This window comes from Haliotis rubra, unplaced genomic scaffold, assembly GCF_003918875.1.
Source record: "Haliotis rubra isolate DU_JTF1 unplaced genomic scaffold, ASM391887v1 Scf102, whole genome shotgun sequence".
In the NCBI taxonomy this organism is placed as follows: Eukaryota; Metazoa; Mollusca; class Gastropoda; order Lepetellida; family Haliotidae; genus Haliotis; species Haliotis rubra.
Window position 1 is genome coordinate 859,157 of NW_025764915.1, and position 19,095 is coordinate 878,251.

A 19,095-nucleotide genomic window follows, 5' to 3' on the forward strand; every position below is an offset into this window, starting at 1 on the left:
TAATCAGAATCATATATTCAAGTCATCAGAGAGATGATGGACAAAGAAATGTCACTTAATACTGAAACACAGTGTAGTGGTAATCAAACTTTCATAGTTAATCAGAGACATTGTTCTGAACAGAATCATATATTCAGTCAAATATTGGGGTAATAATCGACAAAATATCCATAACCCTCGGTGTAAATCAGAGACATTATTTAAGTCATATATGCTCTACAGTCGGTGTGGAATACAATAGCATATATCTAACGTCCTCCCGGTGTAGGGCGGTGGGGTGGCCTTGTGGTTAAAGCGCTCGCTCGTCACGCCGAAGACCCGGGTTCGATTCACCACATGGGTACCATGTGTGAAGCCCATTTCTGGTGTACCCCGCCGTGATATTGCTGGAATATTGATAAAAGCGGCGTAATATTAAATTCACTCATTCACTCATCCCGGTGTCAGTTAAAGACTGGTGATTTCAATGTCAGCATCTGGTTCCACTTCCCACGAATCTGGCGTTTGAGTTTCCACAGACAAGGCGGTTTGTGTGCCAGTTATACTCAGAGGGCGAACCTGCAACGAAAGAAATATAATACTTAACGTTTGACAAGAATACTGAAATACTACATCCACAACTTACGCATAATGCCAGAAGAGAGGTGAATACAGATTTTTCCTATCCCTTGCAAAAGGTGTGTTGTATATCAAAACACAACACAGCTAACTCTTTATAAAACGAACACGGGTTAGAATTGGTCTACATCAACCAATGACTGTCGTGAGCGGTGACTAACGGGATCGCCTAGTCAGGCAAGCTGACTTGGGGGATGCTTGTCATAGCATCTCACTTGCGTAGATCGATGCTCATGATGTCAATCACTGGTTTGACTAGTTTAGAGTCGATTATTTAGTGGAATATGGCTGGAAATGTGTGACGTTAAACAACACGGAAAAAAAGGAAGAAAATAAACAAAATGTCCCACCCCTAATATTTTCTAACTTCTGTTTCAAACTCATTTTCCCAGCTTACTGATTTGTCCATATGTGAAGGCCCAAATGAAAGGGTTATTAATCAACGACGACGGCTTAAAACAATCCTACTCCTAACGTGAATGATTGAGAGAGATAATCTCTTATCATGATTACAGGGAAGTTGTAACAAAGTTGAAAAGATTCGGGTAGCGTACATCCATATTCGCCTTCCTCCTATTTTGCGGAAACACAATAACTTCTCAGAAAAAAATACACTAATGAAATCCAACCCACTGTTTACTGGGCACGTCTCTGGTACGGCTCATACTGCAGCGCCTGTATACTGTCATCACCATCAATACCGCTACCTACAAAGCAGATTCCTGTGGGGTTAGGTCTACATTACAGGGTTATGACGGACGCAATATATGGCCTCGATACGCATGTAAAGTGTTACTGACAGCCAGAAGATCGCACTGCGAGTCCAGTAGGATAATACATTCTGACAACAAATTCATTTATGGTCATGCCAAATAGGACGCAGGTTAAATGGCAGACCATTTTTTGTTTTTCTTGAATTTTCCCTTCCGTAAGCCTTCTGTATCTACCAATCTCCCTATTCCGTTGGATCTAGCCAGTGCCATACGGCCCCCACAAATTATTTCTGGAATTATTTCTGTTGATTTTCCGATAGCAATTAATCGATGGCAGAAACGAAAAACTAACGATGCATCGATAGTTTGTATGACTATCGATAGTTTAGTAATTGACTTCTGTTGATAAATGCGCAGCGCAAAATACAGGAAGTACCAGATTCGTTCACTTTGATTTAGAGTTATCCGCCCATGTTACCTCTTAAACAAACTTTATCTGGGTGTCAAGTTTCTTGTCAGTTATTAAAAGAGACTACTTCAGCTTGTTTTCATTTCATAAAAAACATACATATATTTGGGAAATGACTTCAAATGAGACAATCCAAGGAGAAAAAAACCTATTCCAATAGTATTGCAATAGTTGGTCGCAATAGTATGTTGCAATAGACTATCGCTATCGCAATAGTTGTTTCTCCCTCAACAGTCACTCCTACTACGTACCTTTCAGTCTCACCAAATGTCGTTGAATCTCCCCTCTGTGAACGAAATGTTGAAGTGAAGCAAGTGCGGTACGGTAGTAAAGTCTTACTTGTGTGTCAATCCTCTAATTATATTCTCGTGAAGAAATGTCGAATATGGGGCAATAATACCACGATAGCAATGCGTTAAAGGCGAAGAAGCGTATTTATCAAATCCTGAAATTGTCTTCAGAACCAAATAATGTATCATTCCATAATTATCGAAAGCAATGAAAAGGATAATCATACCTGCTTTAGAATCCGAGCTGTTCGTCTCCGTCGGTAACGTGTCTTCACCACAGTTGTTGGTTACATCATTTTCGGGATCATTTACTGTATATTCGAATGTTTCAACTGGTGATCCAGCGCTGTCGTCACATGAAGTTGCATATAGTGTGTAGACAAATCGGAACTTTATGAAGATTTTCAAGAGATTCATCTGAGGAACTCGAACGATTAGTCTCTGAACTAGACGTCATATTTTGGTGGGTATATTTAGCGAACCAGAATCCTTTTGAACACAATAACTGCGGTAATATTTTCCTATGTGAAGGGTATCTATCAATGAAGATGTCACAATGTACTTTCAAGATAAAGAAAGGGATACAGCACCTGTTACAAGGTCCTTGGTGGCAACGGAGATCAACTCAGATTATTAAATCTGGTACTTTACACAATCAATATCCACTAGCTGTTCGTGCAACGAAGTCTATATTTGAACGATGATAAGCGAATTGACCTTGTTAGTCACACAACACTCTTCCTCCGGACAAGGCAATCGCAATCTCAACGATTCAATTGATGCTTTCTCGCTTCAACAGGATAAAACTGGAAATTGAAGTCTGAAGAAATAGCTAAGTGTGGGTGGTGACACTGAATTCAATTAGCCGTTTAGGATTGTTAACGTTTTCCACATTGTAATTCAAATACTGCGGTTTCTAGGAATATACACACCTAAGTGCACAAGACGTCCGTTAATGTTTTGTATTTTTGTCAGCAATTCCTAAAAAGATTAACACCAACATTCATATTCTCAGAAGTGAAGTTTTCCCAGTGTGTGAGTGACGTTCACTGCTGTTTTTCTTGTTCTTTGAGCTCGATGATTTGATTTTCAGGTAGAGTTGATTCCAAGCCTCGTTATTCTGTGACAGAAAACAGACACGATATTAGGCGTTAATGGTTTGTTAGACTTTACATCCGAGCAAAATTATGTTTTAAAATCCACAAGAGCAACTCCTTTCGTTTTCTCAAGAGATGTAAGGATGAAATCTTTGAATTCCTCAAAACTTCAAACTTTACACAGCCGTTTGACTGTATAAACGAGACAAGATACCACCTCAAATATAATTGTTCACATTTTCTTTACATTCATCAAAGCATCTCCTAAATATATAACGGTCAAATTACCACGCTGTTCAAGTGAATTACATGTCAGGGCCTTGAAATATTCACCACTTCCTTATATCAGTGTACTGAACGAGCAACCCGTTATGTAAACTAATCTGGAAATGTTAACTTGATGTCATGTACGACTGACCGGGTAAAACAACGATCAAGGTACATAGTGTTGATAGATACACATATGATTTACTAATCTCTACATATATGTTGACACAATAGGCAATATAACCAAATTGATATATACTACTCAAAGTTTGATAAGGGTCCAGCTTTGATGATATCAGAAATCACCCAACACATAAATATTGAACTATCAGTGAATTGGTAACCATTACTATGGGATAGTCACGGAATCGTTGAACATCATTATCAGAGAGCACATTTGCGGTTGGGGATAGCAATAACTACTCTTATAATATCCCCTCAACGTCATAGACGTCCTTTGAAGAATTCGGCAGGGTCAAGGTTGATAACGCACGTCCTTATCGTGCCTACGTTGAGCAGGAGACCATTGTCCACATTGAGTGGTCAGCCTGGTCATCCAATCACAACCCGCACCAACAATGTGGAATGAAGTGCAGAGCTCCAGTTTTTGGTCAGGTCCTCACACTTTGACGAGTACTCTGACTGATTACATATTGTTTACTGGCATTTTGTGTCAGTCTACAATAGTCTTCAGTTCATTCAAAGTGTTCTCTTGCAATGTTGTCTTTGGCTATTGCAAAAGCTGAAAACAATTCGTGGTGGTGTGTGGTCCTGTGCGTAGAGCTGATTTCTGTTGTCCCCCGCCGTGATGTTGCTGGAATATTGCTTAAAGCGGCGTAAAACTAAACTCACTCACTCACTCACTCCAGACTCGATATTTATATAGCAGCTGGAATACTGCTGAGTGCGAGGCTTATTAACAACAAACAGAAAAGTTTGCAGCGTTCATACATCACTTGGGTTCGGTTCCTACAAAGATGCAATTCTTGACGGAATATTTCTGTATAAAATAATCCGTGATAGAATAGCCCCATAGCCAACCTATGTTGGTCGTAAGAAGCAACACCATTCACTGGTAGAGAGTGGGTGAAGTTATTGACGGCGGTGTAGCTCATGACATCAACCACTGGTTTTCTGGTCTAGAATACCATCCAGAATAATGCTGAATGTGGCCTTTGAAACAACAAGACGGTAAGATGATTACAGTATACAAGGATGTGAAGGGAAGGCTCGATATCTTTTGTTCAGGAAGTTTTGTACTGCATTCTAGTGTTATGTTTAGTGGAAAGTTGATCCCGCATACCGGCACAAGTTATCACGGCGATATGTTATATAGCTGTATTGCAATGTTATGGTTAACGTAACTCTAAGCGAACGAATGTCTCCATAATGTACAGATCCCTTAGGCTGTAAAAGCAAAGCGTGATAAAAATGATATGGAGTCAATTATGACAGTTGTTCGCGGAAAAGGTGCAAATTTCCTCCTCTAAAGAGGCACCCATACACCAACTTTCATAAAAAAAAACATTAGCGGTTATTTACGGCCTGTAAACCATCGAGTAAAACCAGACAATCAGGTGATCGCGGTATCATGAGCAAAGATCAACGTTTTAAAGATACCACGTTTTAAACAAACAAAACGTCTTCAAACCCTACCAACCAAGTTAGCTGAAAAACTGAAACAAATCTAAATCGATACAGTCTTTCCTTGTACCACTGAAATACAAGGTCAAGGAAAGAAGTACAAGGAAGTGTCTTTGTTATCTAACCCAGAAATTATTTCAGCTGTACAACGGAGATCTATAAATCATTGTGCCGTCTTAACCCTTCGACTGTTCCAAGCCTGAGGTAAGATTTGGGTGTATGAGTGCTTTGTAGAATGGTGACCTATATATATGCACATAATTCATGTTATATGCCTCATTAAAATTTAATGATACAGTATACTCTACATTAATTTGTTCGCTCAGACACTGATCAATGGCTCGTCTAAGGCGCCGCAATTTGCTGCTCAGGTCACCGCCTCTTAGGTAAATATGGATGTTCCCATATTGTCCCTGATAATGGGACCCGTAAAGACACGCACGCACGCACGCACGCACACTCACTCACTCATGTTTCTATTTCCAGCTTTGCTACAAAAATGGTATCTTAATCAATTTCTATTTGATTTGTACCACATGCTTCCGTATTTGCGCAGGCAGAAACTTGACTTGCCGTTGCATGTGTTTGTATGGTTTAATACTGATAATAGTCCTACCGAGGGAATATTAACCCAATTACAAAGAGATACAAATGGCAGATCCTTTATCGTATAAAGGGTTAACCTTCACAAATGCCTTCACAAAAAGGAGGTCCGCCATAGAACATACATACGCTTTATGCGCAGTTATAGAAACTAGACAAACTACAAAACAAATTCAGAAAAGGTAATCTGCTTTTATACATTAAATAAGCAACTGATTGTATCAACAGAAGGTCGCTGCAGTATAAATTTAACGATGTCGATTTCAATGGAAACTGGTTTGTAAAGCCTAAGTTACTGCACCCCAATGCTAAATTACTATGCGTAGTGTGCGAGTACCTGGTTTACTTCCTGGTTCGATGTTAATCGTGGATCGAGGCAAGGGTGTTTATTGTCACCTGTATTGTTGGAGTGTTTAGGGTGTTGTATGGCATTGTACTCTATTGTGAAACAATTTGCAATTGTATTACACTGTTTATGTTAAGATTCAGGTGCAGGGCCAAACACTGGGCAAACAATGATGTAATACTATCTAATGAAGGCAGTGGTGAGGAAGGTGTTGATGCTGTTAATGCATTGGGGATCAATCGAATCCAATTGTTAGGAGCAAATAATCCAGGGTGGTTATGCTGGCTGATTTGGTTCCTTGTGCGACTTCGTAGACAGTGGCCATCGTTCATTAAATAAATATAAATAAGTGGTTGAACTCTGAAATATTGCTGATAGCAATGGAAAAGAATTGAAGTTGCATCAGAATCAACAGCTAAGTCTAGTGATCCGAACGAGGAAGAAGGATGTTAATAACAGCAAATGCATTATCTATGTTGACACAAATTTGACAATCAATTGTATTTAAAAAATAAATGCCAATGAAGCAGCTGATGCGATGCTGGAACAATTACCTTATTTGTCGATTTAGATCCCGAGTGAGTTAACGATTCCATGCATGATACTGTTGTCATTGGAACAACTGTGATATTTATATATCCATGAGCCCATCGCGACCTTGTCTTTGTGATTACACGGGTAGTTTTATGCATTTGTCTTGCAATGATGTGCTTAGTATTTGGTACATGACATATGAGTTGGGTATCGGATCTTCATGCTTAAAGTTGATACTAGTAAACTAGACATGAAAACAGATATTATCTAAAACATCAACAAGATACGCGGGACTTACATAATTCATTCATAATGAACAGAAAGTCTGTAAATCCAAGCCACGAGGAAGTGATCTTACATGTCACTTATTGACATTTTAAGACGGAACAAAAAAAAGTTATGAAACGTGAACCCTACAGAGATTTGTAATTGAAGTAAAACCATAATGCAGATAACGTAATGTCATAAACTTGTGAGGCTATGAACAGTGGAAGTTATCCACAAATGTTAGAGTTACTCAGATAGATTTGCAATCACACTGGTCAATGTTCCAATAGGAAGCAGTTTTGTAATTGCTAATAACAGAAACCGCATTCCTAAGATTCATTTCCGACAGCTCCACAGCGTTAAGCAGAAATCTACAGCTTAGGGAACCGATAAGGATTTCGTTGAGGATTGTGTTTGTGTTAATATTTTCATATGAAATATTTTCTCACTTGTTTTTTCATGATATTCGGTTGAAAACAAACTGAACAAACAAAATACACGTCATTGTTGTGTAATAAAACCACCATTCTTTATTCTTTAACGGCACCTGCCGAATACATATCGAACAAACGTTGGTTTCAGAATGGTCAACATAGAGATTATCGCCGACAGAAATAACAGATAAAAAATCACAATGTCGCATTAGTAAAGAATCATAGAAGTGAAATAAAATACAAATATGCACAAGGTACAAAACGAGATTACCTGAAACATTACAGTGAAGTATTATTGTAATTATCATCCACCGGGTTAATAGGCTGGAGAATTAGAATATAGGGTTGAATATGGACAGTACGACGTCTGTTATCAACAAAATATGTACATTAGTGTAGTATTAATCCATATAAATAAATTGTAAGTTGACAGCTTCCAAACCGAGCTCGCTAATTATTTCTACAATACTGTCCTGTACGTAAAGAGGTAAAGTTGTACTGTGTACGTATGTCAATAAGAAGGCAATAAAGGACTTCATGATGATTCTATTTGCATTACTCTTAGACATAACATGCTTTGTTAATATTGCAGTAGATTGTGTATACTTGATACTTTTACAGCAACGTAACATACCCATTGTACCTGAAGTTGCGAAATGCGTGACACTTTTATTACTTAATATGACCATCCGTGCATCCTCATTATATTCACATAAATCATGTGTCACAGAGAGCGACATATTCTTAAATCAAATGTAGCCACAACAATTTAGAAATCAATTCATTGGCAACACAAAGCATAATACGTTTAATATGGTATTTTAAGAAGAAACGTAAACTTAGAAATCATGAATTAGAAACGCTTTTTTTTAATTTTGACAGTACTGTTCCCTGAAATAGACACATTGATAAGAAATTTAATCACACTTAATAAAGAAGCTAATTGGAAACTTTATCCAATGTCGTATATAGCTTTACAAAAATGGAGTAGGGTTTACCACTCCATTGAACAGTATTTCAGTTATATCGCAGCATGTCAGATTAAGATTGAGTGAGTGAACGCCGTCAGCAGTGGGGGAACACCAGAAATGGGATTCATACATTGTACCCATGTCTTGACAAGCGAACGCTTTAACCACTAGGCTACCCCACCGCCCCGAAGAGGCCGAAGTTATGCATTTCTCAGTCGTTTTCCATTTCGGAGAAACACGAGCTTGTGTATGATGCTGACGAGCCTGGAATGAAAACCAGAATGAAATTGTTATTTGAAACTAGTACAAAACAAGTACGTTTGTGGCAGGGGACGTAACTCTGTCTGGACAGACAGGTAGATGGTGACTTCAAAAATATTAGATATTATCCCATTCGACCTGCACTTTGATCTCAAATGTGAAATAACTGTCAACACTTGTCTTGTCTATTAAATGCGAAATGACATACCCTCTGTCTAATCAGCAGTTTCACTTCCTCCAGAGCTTCCTTTACGGTGCACGTCATGCAGTAGATGTGTTGTCAATATTTGGCCGTCAATAGAAGTGTCTTCAGGAGGAGTCCTTGTTGCCTGTAACTGAGTGAGTGGTTTGAGTTTAACGCTGAGTTTCAGTTATATTGAGTGAGTGAGTTGAATTATTTTACGCCGGACCCAGCAAGCTTAACCACCCGATCCCGTTAGTCAGCTCTTACGACCAACATGGGTTACTGAAGATGAATTCTAACCCGGATTTGTACGGGTCTAAATGAGTTGGGTTTATCGCAGGATTGAACAGTTAAAGTTACATCACGGCAGATGTGAGACCTGTAGAAACACCACTGGGACGATCAGGGATTCGACCCCTCGATCATGGGTTTCTAGCGTGACCAAGGCATTGTACTCTACACGTGAACTGGCCACTGTCGGCTAATGTAGAGGAAATCATGTAGGTCTTAGACGTCGTTATTTGGATGAAACCCACAAGCTGACGAGCCAAGGACCCAGAAAGGTGAATGCGGGATTCGAACAAATGATCAGCAAATGAGCAACGACAGTTCTGCATGTGGGACGCATGTGAGGACCGCTTTTGTATCCTTGAAACTTTAGTAACACAGCAGTAAAACTATAAGTGTTATTAAGTATTTAGATCACTTTTGTTGACATTCGGTATTTATTCTCAATCTTGCGAGAGCAAATATGTGGTCTTTAAAGCTGAATATACTTCTTCTTCTGAAGCAATTATGCCTACCATATCACACAAAATGCGATATGGTTATCAAAGGCAACTCCAGGTTGTAATATCTTCAACAGAGAAGGTCCCACCGATTCTCCATTAATTTATCGTATCCTAATTGCGTAGATCGATGCTCATGCTGTTGATCACTGCATTGGCTGGTCCAGACTCGATTATTTACAGATTTCGGCCATATAGCTGGAATACTGCGGAGTGTTAAACAGCAAACAAACCAGACAATCCATAATTTAGTGTTTACTATTCATTGTTTACTTACGCTGGGTCGCCGACTCCGAGGTCTCTTGACGCTTTCCTCATTACCTCCTGAGAAATAATAAAAGTGTCGAATATATTCAAAACGGCAGTCTGAGGGAATAATTAGTTTCGACTAGGAGTCTGACGAAACAAATTACTAAAGTCAAAGGAGAAGATTTTGGGAATCTGAATGTTTCAGTTAATTTATATGAATAATACTTCACTTAGCACTGAAATTTTTATTTTGTATCGACTATATTCAGTTTCACAATTCTGATATAATCATTTGTTTCCCATGCTTGTCGTAAGAGGTGACTAAAGAAATCGGGTGGTCTGGCTTGCTGACTTGGTTGACACATGTCATCGCATCCCAATTGTGTAGATCGATGCTCATGATGCTGATCACCGGATTGTCTGGTCCCGATTCGATTATTTAAAGACCACCGCCATATAGTTGGAATAGTGCTGGATGCGGCGTTAAACAACAAACAAACCAAACCAGCATTCGTATTCATTGATTCTATCAAACAAAACTTTACGCAAAATGAACACCCCTTGTCATCAATCATATAGTTTTCATCACTATCTTACCTTTCACTGCAGATAATCCAGACAGATTACCCCCTCGCGTTGAGGCATTATATTTACGTAAAGCGAAATAGAACGTTGCACGTTATCGAGCAGCTTAATGGGCTTCGACAAAGATGCCCCACATTCTACCATGACATTTAAGTATGTTCGTTTTTGATTGGCTGTTACTAAACAATTAGCAGTGAATAATGTTCAATAACCACTTCTAAGAGACGGTTCAGTGCGCGTAGGAATATTTTGCACTCATTAACCCTTACAACACTACGCAAGGGTAATGAGTGCATATCTAAAACGCGTTTTATTCATGGTGCATATGTCATGGTAGAATGGAGATAATCCTATTGTGTTTACATTTTGGAAGTGATTATAGTTGGTTGAACGGTTCAACCAACTATAATCACTTCCAAAATGTAAACACAATAGGATTATCTCCTAAATCTTTACCCCGAAATGTCAGTTAGATAGTGTTGGCTGTAGACCTACATACAACTTACAAAGAATGCATAATTTTCAATTATGAAGCGCGCGGTTTAATAAAGTGTAAATCCAGATAAGCTTCGTTTTTACTATGAGTCAAAAGGATTTCAACATGAGATTTCATGTGATCCAAGGTCACGCTTATCCAATCAAAACGCTTACCCAGGTCAACGCTGTACAACTCACCTGTAACATATACGTACTAAATATCTCACTACCTGTCACTTTAGCCTGTGAGAACGGCATGTACATAGTTCATATGGGTCTATAGTTTAACTGGGTTGTCACTATAGACTGCTTACCTTCAATCCTCACCAACTGCTTCATGATCTGCTCATGGTTTACCCGAACCTCCTCTCGAAGTGAGTCTGAAAATGTTAGCGCTGTCAACTAATGCCCGTTAGATTGCTTGATCCGACTTACTGTCAGTTTCGTTGTTTGTTTGTTGTTTAACGCCGCATTCAGCAATATTCCAGCTTCAAGGAGGCGGTTTGTAAATAATGGAGTCTGAACCAGACAATCCCGTGATCAACAGATTAACATCGGACTACGCAACTGGGATACAATGACATGTGTCAACCAAGTTAGCGAGGATGACCACCCGATCCCGTTAGTCGCCTCTTACGACAAGCATGGGTTGCTGAAGACCAATTCTAACCCAGATCTTCATGGATCTTAATGTACGGGTGTCGATATGCTGGTCGTGGATAACCACACAGTGAAAGCAAGTTTATTATCCATTATCTGGATATTAATCATCTGTTGGAATTCATTATCCTGGGATCATTTGTAATTGCATCACGATATTCAACTTGTAATATGTTTAATATACATTATGACAAAAATATACAAATATATATAGTGGACGAAATTCTTAGTCCTTATTCTTATTAGCGTTAGTCCGATCGATATCAGAAGTTTCAGAATCAAATACCTTTTTTGACTTAGTGTATATGCTTGTAGTAGGAACACATATTTGTAGGGAGGTGGCCTGTTTGTTTTCCACTCTGAATATTTCAAGAGCCGGAGTTGTTTGAACTAGTAGCTAATCCACCTCAAGCACATTTGGAATTCTGGGGTCATAGTAACATGTGCTTGTCGCAAGAAGCGACTGGATCGAGTGGTCAGGGTGACCGGTCGACACCCGATGGTGTTGTATTTTGCATATTTTATCAGTTTTCGGTTTGTTTGGTTCAGAGTAGATACTTCAAAGTAAACAATGACACAGACGGAATATAGGTGAAGATTGTATTCAGTTGCAATTCTTCGTAGACAATCCTTGTCATACACCTCTCACCTACAGAAGCTTTGACATCCATGATCTGGCGTTGCATGTCCATGATGATTTGAAAGAGGCCCATCTGATCACATTCAGCAGGCGGATGCGGTTTGACATCTTCTATGTAAACGTGAATTCATAGAAACAATATGCATTAAACATTTATACTTATGTTCATCTGATAAATGTGCATTGTACAAGGAAAGCTTGACTAGGTGATAAGTATGTTGTGCTTGCTTCAGTAAAACTGTAATTGGAGATATACACCGACCAAGAAGTAGGGGGCGCGGTGGGCGAGCTGTCTAAGGCGCCAGGCTAGAGATCCAGCGAGCTAGGAGTTGCCGAGCCCACCTGTGACCGGGTGTAAAAACCTTGGAGTCAACTTTGTTTGCAGACTCTTTCAGTGTTGTAACAACCCCTAGTGTACAGTACACAACCCTGTGCACTTAAAGGAACCCACGAATCCGCTGGTATATGACCAGATGGTGGCCACATGAATACGTGCAAACACTTAGTTGCGAGTACAGCCACGTGCAGTAAACTTGCACAAAGCACTGTGACTATATGTGTCCCAGTCCACCCAGCTGTGAATGGGTACCTCGTAAGGATGGGAAAGTCACATTAACTCAGTGAGCCTAGGGGCTGCAAGAGTTGTATGATCCCCAGGGAGTTGAGGTTGATAATATGATGTGCCGCTGAGATTGACATCCAATGATCGAGGGAAATAGAGTGTTACAAGATTGACACTACTTTAACATGTATTTCAATGGTTCCGTAATATAACTGTCACATCGGGTTCGTTAGATGATGACAATGTATTAATGGGGTACTACAGATATGTACCCCAGGTACGTTTCTGTATACCGACATGCACCCTAAACAAAATCAGAATACAGTAGTACCTGTGCCTACAACGACCCCTTCAGCGTCAGTTAACTCAAAGGAAATAACCCTTGTGTTTTACAATGATGCCTTAATTAATCAAATCACAATGAACATGTTTCCAATATGACTGAGTCAGTGAAATACTAATAAAATTACCAAATAAAATTCTAAATGAGCCTTTCGTCAAGCAGTGACTTAAAGCCATACATAGCTGGACTTGTTTAGATTATAGACTTCATATAAGTCATCATAGATATTTCATAAACATGGTACAGGAACCTTAGCCTCATTAGCGTATTGCCTCACCACTTGCGAATTAAAGGAGAATACCAACGTATTTTGTTTTTGATATATGGAAAAAAACATCTTAAAAGTCACCTTCCGTTATTAAAGTTTTACAAAAAAGTTTGTAAAATTGCAATAAAACGTGAAAAATGCCCTCGAATTTCCGCCTATTACGGAAACACCCGGGTATCACGTATCACGTTATATGACAACTTGACTGTGCCCATGGATTCTGAAGCAATGAAAGATGTTCCCGATGTCATTTTTGATCTGGATGTTTGACCGTACCAATTCGAGCCGTTTTTACATCATGCAAGAGAAACTTCCAATGAAGATTTAAAAGAAAAATCCATCGAAACTGAGGCACCACTTGATTAAATTAAATTCAATGCATTTATTCGGTATTTTGGCCATGTGGCCCAAAGTTCAATTGATTGTGACGACATAGCTGTAACACGTGACAGGAAGAACATATGTACATCTTCATGACAAGGAAAATATACTGAGTCAAAAAAGAAACTTCACATTCTTTCTTCAGGGCACTTAAAAGAACAAGAGATGGTAAGATGGTTAAATTGTTATTATTTCATTGCTGAGATCTGTGTGGTGTACTCGATATACTGACAGTGCCATAATCAGTTCCATTAGGCTACACCGCCGTTCCAAAACATGGATATACAGAATGTCAAGTCACAAGAATAAAAATGCAAAATTTCTCAGTTCAATATCGTGTATGGCCGCCCCGCGCATTCACCACTGCCAAACACCGTCTCCTCATCGACTGCCTGATGCTTGTGAACACGTGGTTGGGGATTCTGCGCCATTGCTCTTGCAAGGCAGCGCCAAGTTCCTGCAAATTCTGAGGTTGGTTCCTAAGACCACGAAGCCTTCTCCCAAGTGCATCCCAAACGTGCTCTATTGGATTAAGGTCAGGGGACCTCGATGGCCAGTCCATGACGTTGATTCCAGCGTTTTGAAGGAAATTTCGTGTCAACATCGCGGTATGCGGCCGAGCATTATCATGCTGGAACTGTAGACCTGGGCCATGAGCCGCCATGAAAGGAACGAGTTCAGGGGTGAGCACCTGGTCGCGGTAAGCAGCAGCTGTGAGGTTTCCACGGATGACCAGAAGTCGGGAACGGTTGTTCCCACAGAAAGCACCCCCACACCATGCAACTTCGGCCCCCCGAATCTGTCGACTTCCTGTACACAACATTGGGCATACAGTTCACGATGTCGTCTCAAGACTCTATGCCTGCCGTCCGCGAATCTGAGGGTAAACCTGGATTCATCGCTAAAGACGACTCGATTCCAGTCTCTCTGGGTCCATCGGAGGTGACGTTGGGCCCACAGCAGACGTTGACGTTGATGAAACGGCGTCAATATTGGCCCACGATATGGACGTCGAGAATGGAGATTGGCAGTCCGCAACCGATTTCGAATGGTCTGTGAGGACAGTCGATCTCTAAACATCTCAGCCCTGGTTCGTGTAGCCGGCAGAAATCTGTCACGTAGGTGACGTAGGACGATTTGACGGTCTTCTGCTCGTGACGTCACACGTGGACGACCCGACCTTGGGCGATCAGAAGTGGTGCCAGTTTGTTGTAGACGACCTCGCAAGTCATACACAGTACGACGGCTGCATCCCATTGCTCTTGCGACGTCAATAACTGATCTTCCCGCTTGCAACATGCCAACGGCACGTTCACGTTGCACATGTGACAATCGTGGCATTTCAAGTACCGTTAGAACTGTGGTTAAAAAGTGTTTTTTCAATTCTTGAGGCCAATGCAAACACGTGCATATGAAGAAAACTTGGATGCGAAGATCGACTGCACGTGCAAAACCTGATTTGGCACTAACGTCATTTGCACGACGAATGGATGGGTTTGAGTGGGTTTTGCTAACGTTTTTCTAGAGTCGAAAGATAGGGATCCCATTTCGGATACATACATGTATCATCAGAGAAAAATTATTCATTATTTTTCAAATTACATTTTGTGAAGTTTCTTTTTTGACTCAGTATACATATTCCTTGAAAATTGCGACAGAAGTTATGGTTTGGATATTTATTGTATTGAGAACAGATAGACTTTTGTAATTGATACTATGTAAATATTTTGTTCGGAGATCCGCGTACCTTTCACATACAAATAATACATGGTACTCATCTCCGAGAACTCCTTGATTACAACTTGTGCATACAAGAATGTTTTTATAAGTACATTTTATTGTCTCAATAGATTTACTTTAAACGAATGCAATGCAATACGTAATTTACAGAATGCACGAATCAAGGTCTTATCACTTAGTGCTGTAAGGTATAGTTCAGGCTGTAATAATGATTTGAAAGTCGAGTAATTCTTTAAAAATGTGGATGTACACTATGGGTCATGCCAGACCTGGGAATATATATCACGGACTCTTTGTGTAAAAGTACTGATAAACATATGCATGTTTCCTGCATCCTGCGCTATCCAAACATATAAAAACCCAGTTGTGAAAAGTAAGTGACGGACATCTGAAACCCATTTATGATGACCATTTTCATCAAGTGTTTTGAGGAATAAATAACACTGGTGAGGATGGCGGTGTGATTCCATTCCTCATAATTTTAACCAAACCTTTATAACACTTATTTGAGTAGACACGTGCACCGCGTATCTACCACACTCACCCAATACTGCCTTATTTGATGCATACTTGCCAACATTTAGAAATAATTTGAAATATGTAGTTTGTACCTTTTCTATGCATTCATAATACCTAGCCCCCCAAATTTCTGAACCATTTAGTAATACAGGCATGATTTTACTATTAAATATTTTTATAAGCAACGGTGAAGGAAATATGCTTATTCTTACGAAATAATCTATACATGGAGAAAATTACTTTACTGTCTTTCAGCGAGATAGTTTGACATGCTTTTGACCATTTCCTTGACAATGAGAACAGACCAACAAGGTAGCTATAATAGGTTACATTTTAAACATCTTGACCACTTGATGTCAACATCGGAAGACTCGGGAACACAGACTGGTAAGTTCGTCATATAAAAAACTGTCGAATAATCGGTTTTATCGGTTCAGTTATATTGTTAATGTGCCAAATCATTTTAGATGTTTTCAATATACTTTAATATATTTCTTCGGTGTGACTGTGGTGAGTGCATTCCGATGCCAACTGGTCTTGAAAGTAAAAGTTGTACTACTGTAGCGCCTGGTCTTTGGCAATATGGCGGGTTCTAGGCACATTTGACGTCACGAGCGGAAAGGTCACGTGAGTTCCAGCGGAATATGCATAATGGCCGAAGCTCAGATAACAGAAACTGTTTTCGCGATTAAAACATAAATATACATATTTTGTAATTGAACATTTGGGTATATGTTTCTGATGACTTTATCTTTCACCCAGCAAATTATTGCAATTCTTTCGTATTCTCCTTTAAGCGTTGGCAGATGTTACTGAAGATGTTGGTCCCGCCAGCCATGGGTGTTTGGTATGTTTACTCTGTAACCCTAACCCTGCAGTGAGTTTCCTGCAGATTATAACAGACACTGAACCTGGGAATATCTAGACATGCTTCATTTAGGGGGTAATCATTACAGTAAGGGATGGGCGGAAGGGGAAATAAAATCGTTCTGTGACTATGATACAGACTGGGACAAGATAAGGAAAACCAAAACATTGGACAACAGACCATTGTTTGGGTCTTTCAATTGTAAATATGATTCAAATAGCTTAACCTAGATTTCGATATCCTTCGAATGTACATTTGGTTGAAACTGGAAAATACACGAGGATCCATTTTGTCTTTTTGTCTTCTACCTATTCCTACATACGCTCAAGCACATGCATCTCTAGGTCACGGAGTATCAGTGGTTAGGGGCCCGGATTGCAATTCTCGTGCGTTTGCATGTGTTGTTGACGCAGCATGGACGCCTTGTAACATCACTATTTGATTATGACTCACAAACACATGCTCATGATATGGTCGGAATCGTGGCACGGATTAACAGACATTTATCATGAAAACAGGAGTTTTTTATGTAGGTGGCTTGAAACTAGCTTTTAAAAAGGCCTATAGGTTCGATCACAATACATTTCGTTTTACAGCTTCTTTTTTCTAAACATGCACACGTCAAAACTGATTTAAATTCTAATCGCAGATTAAAGTATAAGACAATAAATAGTATGCCAAGTTATCGTTAGCATGGCAACCCTGTGATATTTCACCTTTTGTAAGAGAGTAATACATACGATGCTAGGTATGGCAGTACTAATGCAGATGATAGTGTATGTCGTACATTTTGAAAAGTTGCTGCCATCAAAATGGGTATCTATACAGTTATATGTGTGATGGAGGAGAACTTGCGTCGCTACTTTTCTCAATAATCTGAATACATGTATGCAGCGTGAAACCGACAAATACCTATAGAAGAAAGTGTTTGCCCTACCTGTAACAACTATGTCCCGTGTCTATAAGGGGATATAAATTGGGGATGAATGTACTTTTATCTGGGCCCGTTTATGATGATACATATTGCGATCTTTCACAATAATCTCACTGGCTATCAGATTGAGGGTTCTTTTTTAAACATAACCGATATTTCTGTTATTGTATTCATACAGTAACATTCTTCGAACTTTCTCCATATACGTCCGCTAGATACATCGCGCATTACCCTTTTCTCTCTTGATTTTCTCAAACGACTGTTGCAAGTTCGAAGAATCCTGGTCAAAGTAGAAAAGTCTTAAGACTATTCTCTTCAATTCTGTAACAAACACATTGTACCCTAAATGGGTAGAGCTTCCTTTCGGGGGAATATGAGAAGGACAACGATACAATTATCTCCAATGTTGTAGAAAGCACTCCACTTACTTAGGAAAGCAATAGCCCACTGAGATATTGCATTCATGTCGGAATCAATATTTTCGGCACCTGTCAGATCTGAAATTGAACATGCGAAGTCTGCGTCTATGTCAGGCTAAAGGTCTACAATATGTTTAGCAACACTGGGGACTAATAATCATAGGCCTGCTCCAAAAATCGGAATATATATCTTGTGAGAAGGACTTCTCCGACGGAAAATATTAAAGCAATGCAACATCACATTTACTTGTGTGACATTTGCTTTCGCAACCTGGATTTATGGATCGTCAATTTAAACAGGGAAATCAAGAGAAATTTCACAAAAGGCACAACATGCCTATACTATAGAGAACGCCTGTGCTATCCGATCATAATCGCTAAATGATAAAACACTATTTTTCAGTTCATGTCTCACAGACTATATATGTTTGTTACCGTATACTTTTGTGGTAGTGAAACAAATGTGGACAAGTTTAAAGTTCATGTATGGCGTTATTACAGCAAAGGCTGAGCGGAAGGAGAAATAACATGGTTCAGGCACTGTGAGACTATTAAGAAAGGTCACATGCAGTGCAATAATATTCCAATTATGTACTGCCAAAAAATATTATACACTAGTGATGCGCGAGCTGAACAAGACTTAAAAAATTACGAGTTGGTTCGTGTAGCATAATAGACTGTGTTCCAAGAGAGATATAGTGCTATTCTATTGGGACATCTAGGGACACTTGCGAGGACAAAGGGCCAGCTCATCGCAATCTCTCGAAACAAGCACCTCACAAGATTTGCCAACACCGCAGACAAGGCGTAATTGATACTGGTAGCAAGAGCGCGTGCAGCTTAATAATGCGTGTTAACTTGCGTAATACTGCTTTCTTTGTCAGCCTCTTTTGGTGATAAGAATAATGAGGTCACGTGAACATTGATTTCAAACGTACGAAAATGTGTGAAAATGAAATTACAT

At 39.5% G+C, this 19,095-nt stretch overlaps 1 protein-coding gene across 1 annotated transcript in view; it reads right to left on the reverse strand.

Moving 5' to 3' along the window:
• Nucleotides 1–442: 442 nt before the first annotated feature.
• LOC124270179 overlaps nt 443–19,095 on the reverse strand; it is a 37,708-nt gene continuing 19,055 nt past the window's right edge. The window contains exon 6 of the mRNA XM_046705217.1: nt 443–558. Within this exon, the coding sequence (XP_046561173.1) occupies nt 448–558 (111 nt within the window). The 3' untranslated portion in view covers nt 443–447. The remainder of the gene's footprint in view (nt 559–19,095) is intronic.